At 37.8% G+C, this 9,006-nt stretch overlaps 1 protein-coding gene across 1 annotated transcript; it reads left to right on the top strand.

Annotated features, from left to right (window-relative positions):
• Nucleotides 1–5,166: 5,166 nt before the first annotated feature.
• On the top strand, nt 5,167–8,899 carry e2f6 (E2F transcription factor 6). Its single transcript, XM_026998951.3, has 8 exons — nt 5,167–5,657; nt 5,758–5,915; nt 6,036–6,088; nt 6,276–6,480; nt 6,980–7,135; nt 7,581–7,695; nt 8,033–8,186; nt 8,382–8,899. Exons 1-8 carry the CDS (start codon nt 5,331–5,333, stop codon nt 8,417–8,419), a joined length of 1,206 nt encoding a protein of 401 aa, XP_026854752.2. The 5' UTR covers nt 5,167–5,330; the 3' UTR covers nt 8,420–8,899.
• Nucleotides 8,900–9,006: the final 107 nt, after the last annotated feature.

Genomic DNA, 9,006 nt, shown 5'->3' with positions numbered 1-9,006 from the left:
AATTACAGAGATTATGAAATTTATGATGTGAATTAAAAATACAAAACAAAAGATACTCTGATGTCAAGCCAAAGGAAGACATTATATCATGTTTATAGTTTAATGGTAATATTTTAAATAAACCACTAGTACATTTTCTGAGAAGATGAAAATATTAGTTTATGTAGTCCTAGACCCTTTGAATGTTCTGACACAAACTGGTAGTATTAGCAGAGGTGTTAGTCACAGGTATTACTAGGGATGAGCAACACCACAGATTTTCTTTTCAAATGCAAAGGTTAACATCCCAATATCAGAATAGAGTTCTCTCTTTGCTTTTTGTTTATAAGAATACAATTATAAAACATCTTAATTCAATTATCAGTAATGCTCAATAAAGTTTGAGTTATTTTTCTTATCAACTGAGAAGTCAATAAACACAAGCACTTTGACCTCATATAGTATTAGGCAAATGTCGCTACATAATGTATGTGTACTTAAACCTTCTTTTGAGTTAAGGACACATAAATTATCTACATAGATTTACGCTATATAGAGAGTTTTGTTATGAAATGATATGATTTTTTTCAGTCTGTTCTTCTTTTTATTAGATCAGTAGCCCCCTCATCAGGGGCCCCATATGGGAGAAGAGTAAAGACTATTCCAAGGGCTTGCAATGGGCAAAGGCCCTAAAAGCTATCAGAACATTAGGGGCATTTTTTATTGGCTCCCACTGTGATATCTCTTCATGAGGCCCAAAATCCCTGGCAGCGTCCAAGCCCCATGCCTTTGGAAACATATTTCTGAGAACCTGCGAATCCCCCGTGTTTAGTGGCACGTCTGCTCAGAGAGGATCTGCTCATGCTCTTGCCGTCAAAGTAATGTGTCCCTGTTTTTTCACTGGAGAGGGGCGTAGAGGGAGAAGTAGTTCCTAACCTGAACCGTATTTCTTTTTAATTTTATTTCTAAATTTCATTAGTAGATAGGGTAAACGTTCAATCTGACAAACAAATAAATATATAAAATATACTTTAATGCCAAAATAGAGTCTTGGATGAGCCAGGATCAGAAGTATTAATACTTCAGTTTCGATCCACCTAGATATTAGGCGATTCCACTATCATGGAAAACTGATTCTCCTTCATTTTATTGAAATAAAGAATATATAAGTATTGTAAGTTTCAAAACACACCAATCACTCCCCAAGTCCATTTATGGAAATTAAGATTAGCCCATTTTGAAATCACCGTTTCCCCGATGTCAGAAGTTCAAACACATTTGTCCATTTATTCAGCCTACAGCAGTTTAGCTCTACCCACTTACAGTGCCATTCTCAGGTGTTTCAGCTCTGAGTGCTTTTTGAATGAGACACAGTATAGGGCAACCAATCAGAATAGAGTTCATTTATCTTTTATATCCATCTAACAGATGTAGCACCAGAAATAACCTGTTTAATTCTAAGGGATAAAAAGAGGTCAGAAAATGGTTGTTATGATTATGTTTTAACTATGATTATGTTTTTGGAACATGTACGTGAAAATCTATGTGAATATTGTAAGTGGACATCAAGGAAAAATATAAAATTAAAAAATGTAGGATATGGGCCTTTTAAGATGTCTAAGGTGAAACAAATCCATGATTGAAAAACAAATCCATGCTGCATTTTTTGTAAGCAGTAAGAGACAACTACAGGCCAGCTAAGGGCTTGTTAGGACAAAGAACACCTTATCAATGCCAGTGCCTGCAGATTGTTACATAAATGGTTGTATGTCAGACTTCACTTATGTATGTGAGTATTATTAATCATTTTTGCTGAAAACTATTAATGATGTAGAGGTAATACATTCAGAAATCTGCAAGTTAGCCAGAAAAGACTTTAAATTGTTAACTTGTTCCTGGTTACCTGATGTTATTTGTCCTGAGGTAAATATTGGCTAAACCAAACTGTTTAGCTAACATTAATGATATAAGTTTTACATGCAAAATATAGTTTCGATATTACATAGGGTTCAGTACAGTACAGAACATACATTTCAGTCATTTGCAAGCCATATTAACAAACAAGAAACGGTGTAATGGCCCAGCTGTCAGGAGAAACAACAAATCATGACAGACATAATGTCTTCTGTGTGATGATGTTGCAGGGCATTCCAAATGAAGGGATTTAATCAATTGCAGCTCTTTTGACCTGCATTATAAATCATCACATATATCGACTTAAAGCCAGTCGGACGCTTTCAGAAACCCTGAGATTTTGTGCCATTACACAACTGGAGTCAAAAATGTTTGTAAAGCACTTAAGGCGATAGTTTTTTGTTTTTATTTTTCTCAAGCATCTGGTCTTGAAGTAAACCTTAACAAATGTGAAGGAATTCTTGGTTCCAACATTTTGATTTAAAATTATTTTTTTTTATGATATATATTTTTTTTACTTAATAATAAAATATACTGTAGGTGTATTTGGAACACCTGTATGCTTAAATCATATACTGTGTACCATTTAAGCCCATCTTGAAGGTTACGCCCCTGCATCAACTCTGCAGTCAGTTGAGAGGAATGTTCTAGCTCCAGCCCCCCATGTAGTATTACAGATTGCCTCAGAATCGACCATGCTGCCAGTAGACAGCCACACCACAACATCAGTCCTACAGACAAGGCAAGGCAAAGCACATTTATTTGTATAGCACTTTTCATACACAGCTGTAACTGAAAGTGCTTCAAATAAGATATAGAAGAATAGCAAAGTTTATTACAACCTGAAATCTATCACCTCAGGACAGACTTTGCCAATAAATTAAAAAAAATTAAATGTTACAAATGCTATTTATTAAAGTTAAAATGAATTAAGTTCATTTAAAGAAATAAAATTACAGATTAAAAATATAAAACCAGAATTAAATTAAATCTGATTAATAAAAATGTAGCAGCTACATTTTGAAGCAGCTGAAGCTGTATGATTGTCTTTTTTGGGAGTCCTGTTGAGAGGCCATTACAGAAATCAACCCAGCTAGAGATAAAAGCATGGATGAGTTTCTCTAGGTCTGATTTTGTCAGGAAATCTCTGATCTTGTTGATAAAGCTGATAAAATGCTGATGTAGCAACTGATTGGATGTGACTGTACCTCCACCTTTTCAGCTGGTACAAGAAACATTTATAGTGGAAGTTTGGAAGTGCTGACTCAATTAATATAGTTGTGGCACTACATAAGTTTAATCATGTTGCAGTTAAAAGCATAAAATTAAGCCTGTGGGCTTTAATAAAATCATTAATTAAATGAGACTTGTTTGTGAGTGATCTGAGAGCTAATTTGAGCTAATATTGAGAAGAACTGCGGATGTTGGTGGGGCTCCTGTTGGTGATGAGGTAGAGAGTAAAGCTGCTTTTCCTGTGATTGAGGAGCTTGTCTCTTTCTTTGATCTACAGGTGGTGGAGGAGTTTTAGGATTCTTAGAGGAAGGTCTGTGGCATGGAAGTGGAGATGAGGCAGTAGATGAGGGCAGAGGAGCAGCTGGGCTGATTTTACACGGTACGTGAGGGCTGACTGACAGGGAAAGGGACAGCCTTGTCCCAGCTGATACCAGCTTCTTCGCTGTTGCTTGGAGGTTTGGGTGGGGTGAGCGGGTTGTTGAGAAGTAGAACAATGTAGAGTCCTCACAGGGTTGTGGTGTCCCCAGAAGCTGATAAGCTAAGTCATCATCGTGGCCCTTGTCCAAAGTTTGCAACTCTGTCAGCAGGCACACGGTGTGGGTAAGATGTTGTGGCTCTGGACTGATAATATCCACTGATACAATGAACTCCTTGGGTGTTTGTGCCAATGCATCGCCACTAATGGAGGTGGTCAAATTGCACAACGAGAAAATTAAGTTCTCTGTCAGAGTTTTGGCATCACTCTTGTTTGTGGGCAATCCATCTCACCTAAAAAATTATCTCTCCCCAAAAAAACAATTCAAAGTTGTCAAAAAAAGTTTGGCTGTTTGACCTATAGCTTTTGTTTAGCCAAGTGTTTAATCCATGTAGCCTTGAGAATATATTTGTTCTCCCTGCAGGCAGAGGACCACTGATACATATTTGATTGTTGAGCTTGCTAATTGTGTTGAGGAGGTTATTCAATCCCTCTTTAATATTTTATTGTTAAGTAATTTTCAAGATAATAAAAAAAAAAACTTGGGTGTTAAATTAGGCATGTCTGTCAAAAGTGTAGCCATAGCCTTTCATGATATTAAATAAAGCTGTTTCTCTACAGAGTAAGCACAATTTTCTGAGTTAGACAAGGTCATGTACCATCTATGCTGACCATTTTTTAAAACTACCTATCTTAGATCCTTAAAATAGCTTGATAGTTTTTCTCATTGTATAAACATGACCATACTGTGAAAAAGATTTGATTTATCTTAAAGTTAAAAAGTAACCTTAATGCTTTTTGAGTTCTTCAAACGTCTAATACCAAACTGACAGAACAATGATTGGTGCTACTTAACTTCTCAAGTTCAACAAAATGTTTAAATTAAATAACTGAACATCTTTTACAGTGCATGTTTTCTTACAGTGATTTTCTTACAGGTCTTAGCGACCCTTTGCCTTTGTCACCGTTTTCTTTGCTCAGTAAGGGCATTAAATGTAAATTAAAATTAAACATATGTAGTATTTTTTTAGGTTTGTACTTTGCACGCAGCCAGAGCTGATGTGTGTTCGCTATTTAAATAACAAAGAAACCAACAAAACACATCCTCCTTTCTGTGGTGTATGATGGGCTTAAACAAGTGTCCTCTACGGCACACCAGCGTTTTCGGAAAATTCTGTATTGCATCTGCGCTCTGTTAAGTATACATTTTTTTTGCAATGTGAACATACTAATCATTTGGTCATACTGAAATCTAGTATGTAAGTATTCGATTTCATATATAGCCAGTGTTCTTAATGGCTTAGCTCCTGTATGTTGGAAGCAGGAACAAAGCAAAAAATAAGGATTGCCTAGTTGGACCCGAAGACTAGGTTGAAAAATGATGTTCCAGACCCAATTTTACTGTTACATTGTTGCAGTTTTACATTACACAATTAAACATAATTATGCCCCATTTTAAGGATTGTTTTTGTTACTTGGAAATAAAAATAATTGTGAAAAAAAAAAAACCTTCAGTTCTCCGGTCCACGAGGTGGTAGCAATGTGTTTCGGGGGGGAATGCAAAGAGCAGGTAGAAGAAGAACGTCTCCTTCCGAGTTCTTCATTGGTCCATTAATATTCACGCGAGATGGCCACTTCGAGTTGTCTCGATGTGCGTATTTATCAACGTGCGTAAATAAACAGATTTAATTAATGTACGTGGCTACACGTCTTCTTCAGTTTTGCGAACATGGTGAAATGCGTGGTAAAAGAATGCCAGAACCAAAGCGATTTAATGCCGGGGGAGGTACCAAATCGCCCCCGAAAACGATTTTTCAGTTTTCCCACAGATAAGGCCCGCATCAAAGTGTGGCTCGCCGCTTTACGGGAATCGGACCGGTTGCCCACGGATAAATACCAGATATGTGAGGATCATTTTCTGACCGAACACATCACACCTACTGGTATAAACCCCGACGCGGTTCCTATCATGCCTCCGTTAGAAGGATCGCTGAGCACAGGCGGATGTAACTCACCTGATGAGCACGAAGAACACTCGGACCTACCTGAAGTGGTTGTAAGGAGTTTTAATTAAAATCAGTTTTAACAATTCACATAAATTCACCGCAGACGATTTTTAAAAATAACCTCCTGTTTGAAACTTTGGTTGTCTACAGACTGAAGTTGCTGCTGCTGCTGCTGCTGATGATGATTGTGATGACGACGACGATGATTATGATGAGAATGAAGAGGGCGAGGATGAAGACTGTGATAATACAGAAGATGGCCCCCTGTGTATGGATAATGAAGCAGAGCAGGAATGGCTTGCTAGACTGTAAGTTCCTATGGGGGTGAGGAAACGACATGTCAGTCCTTTTAAGTCTTACATTTGTTAAATGTGTTTATGTATTTTTAAATGTCTCTTTTTATGTTTGATTTGTTTCTCTTGCTTTAGTCATGAAACTCTCAACAGTTCCATGGGACAAAAACATGGTCCAGCAAGGCAAGGTATAAATTATGATTGCACATTTTAAATCGTGTGACATCACTTTTTAGTAACTGCTTTCTATATTTAAACCTCTCTGTCAGTGTTATTGTGTTCATATGAACTTCCTTCAAAATTTGCCCACTTTTGAATTAGTTTAGCTGCTAAACAGATGGGGAACATATGTTCAGATGCCATGCTTTTTTTCAGGGCTTTCTGATCGCGCTGAAGTAACACTCGGGCGGCTTACCAAGCGCTTCATGGATCTGCTTCATTCTGCTCCAGAAGGAATTCTCGACCTTAACGAGGCATCACAAAAACTAGGGACACGCAAGAGGAGGGTCTATGACATCACAAATGTGCTAGATGGGATTAAACTCATCACAAAGAAGTCAAAAAATAAGATCCAGTGGGTGTAAGTACAGACCCAGCTATTCTTGGTTCATGTGATGGATCTACGTTGATCCTGTCTTTTAGGAGGGATTGCAACAATACAAATACATTATGCACAAGCAAAACAGTAGTGCCTTATTTTTAAAAGGATATGGATAATTGGGAGCGAGCTAGCATTTACAGAAACAAGCCGTTTAAGATAACAATAAGATGATTGATTAAACAATTGCTTTAAAATGGCATAATGATATAAGGAAATGTGACCTATACAATCAGCAGTTTTATTTTGACAGTGTTGCACCATGTGCCCAGAAGAGTGTGATGTGAATATTTATCACGATAGAGATGACATTTTTATATTACCCTTCTGTGCTCATTTACGAAGTAGAAATGAGCTTTCTTACTTTTCCTACTCTTATTAGAGTGAAGTATAGTTGCATTTTAAATGAGTTATCCTTCAATTCTCTGCATATATGTGTGAAGTGCAGTTAAACTTTTTCTTTTCTCTCCTTTGATCCAAGGGGCCCGACTCCCATTAGTTGTTTCAAAGGCCAGTGGAAGACCAAGGTAAAGCTTGATCTGCTAAACCTGAAGACCATGGAGGAGGCTCTGGACTGGCTCATCAAAGACTGTGCTCAACAGCTCTTTGCCCTGACGGACCTCAAAGAGAATGCTAAATATCCTCCCAAACTTCTAGTTCTGCTGCAGCCTGTAGATTCTCCTTCATACAGGGTCATGCAGATGGAAGGAAACCAGGGCCAGAATCTTACTGTGGAATGAGCTGTCATACTTATCCATTAGGATGGAAGGAATATCAAAGATAGACCAGAATTTCTTTACTTCTTTAAACAATGAGTTGTGTGCGTTAATGTTACAGATGCTCCGAGGGTAGATGATTTTGTGTAATCCTTGCAGTAGTGTTCACGTGTGTGTGTGTGTGTGTGTGTGTGTGTGTAGTATATCATAAATTGTTTCAGATGAAAAAAAAACAATTATTGGACAAGAACTGCATGAGTAAAAATACAGATATGTGCTAGACAAATTGGCTGATTTGGAATTGAGTACTGCAGAGATGTCTTTCTCCGTCAGAGATTTCATGCATTGTCCTTAACTGTTTTTCACCTCTGCTTATGTGACATACGAAGATATCTGTCAGATCGGAGCCTTCCATGATCAGACTGTGATAGCCATCAAAGCCCCAGAGGAGACCAAACTGGAGGTGCCTACACCCACTGAGGTAATCCCAAGAGAAATGGACTGGACTGGGGCTGTGAACCAAGATGACTGAGAAAACATATTGACACAAGGAATAAGAAATATGCTACATTTGTTTGTAGATTCAATTTCCACAGATTTTAAGAAACCTTAACTTGTGATTTCAGGCAGGACATCACCGAACATCAGATTTTTTTTGGCCTTTTTTCTTCTTTAAAATTAAATGTATTTATTTACTTAGTACTCATTTGAAACGTACTAAGTCAATAAGTATACAAGTACTTATCTGAGATGGATGGCACCATGATATGGAGGCCAGCAGTGAGCAGTGCTTTGTGTCTCCTCGTGTCCTTCACTAGGACTGTATCCAGGTCCACCTCAAGGGCTGCAGAGGCCCCATTCATGTGCTGACGTGTGAGACAGACGGGCCTGGTGGCGGGGCCCCGGAGCAGCCGAGGAGAGGCCATTTCCTTACACTAGAGGAGAGCAGGATCACGACCGCACCGCTCACAGGTTCAGCTCATGTCGTGAAAAAAAAAGAATCCCAACCTAATTGCTTGCATGCCAAAAGTGGAGGATGAGAGGGGCTGTTATTTTTAAAAAATTAATAAAAAAAGTACTTGAGTACTGTTAAAGACCGCTATTGGAATGAGGACAAGTTCTGGAAAACTGTCAATAATGTGCATGTTCTCTTCTGTTTACCTAAAGATGTTCCATCTGCACCTGCTGCTGTACGGAGTGCCTAAGGGTCCAAACCATAAAACTTATTTTCTAATTCCGTGGAACAGCCTGTCCAAAAGGAGTACACTGGTTTGATGAAGTGACAATGCTGTAAATGCATTCACAAAAGAACTGGTTGGAGAGCCGCTGCTCTTCGAAGGTAAAGTCGGGTGACCACAACAAGTTCCAAGTTTTATTTTTATACGCATTAATCTGATCTCACTAAAACTTGCTAAGTTGTCTCTTTTTTTAAAGGCACATTCTTTTTTCTTTTTTTTTGTTTATCTCTTTGTACTGCTCGGGATAGTTAGTAAAGGAAGTAAATGAAATGTGTAAAATGGTAAATATGAAAATGTGTAAATATCAGCAGCTAGCTCTGTGTATAGTGTGATGACTAACAAGGAAAGCTGCAAGTTCATACAACAAAAGTCCTTATTTTTATATGCTACATTAAATCAGGATTGGTTTGAAAAATCCATTAAAATGCACATCATTTGACAAAGAAACATTTTCCGTGGTGAATAATGGCATTCATAAAAAAGAAATCTCTTAGCATTAATTAATTGAAACCATTTATAGCTATGTGTTTTTCGTAGTATTGGTATTTCCAAGG

The sequence above is a fragment of the Electrophorus electricus genome, chromosome 7, assembly GCF_041902795.1.
Source record: "Electrophorus electricus isolate QZ-2024a chromosome 7, ASM4190279v1, whole genome shotgun sequence".
NCBI lineage: Eukaryota > Metazoa > Chordata > Actinopteri > Gymnotiformes > Gymnotidae > Electrophorus > Electrophorus electricus.
Note: the sequence above shows the minus strand (reverse complement) of the source record. Positions and strands in the feature narration are given on the sequence as shown.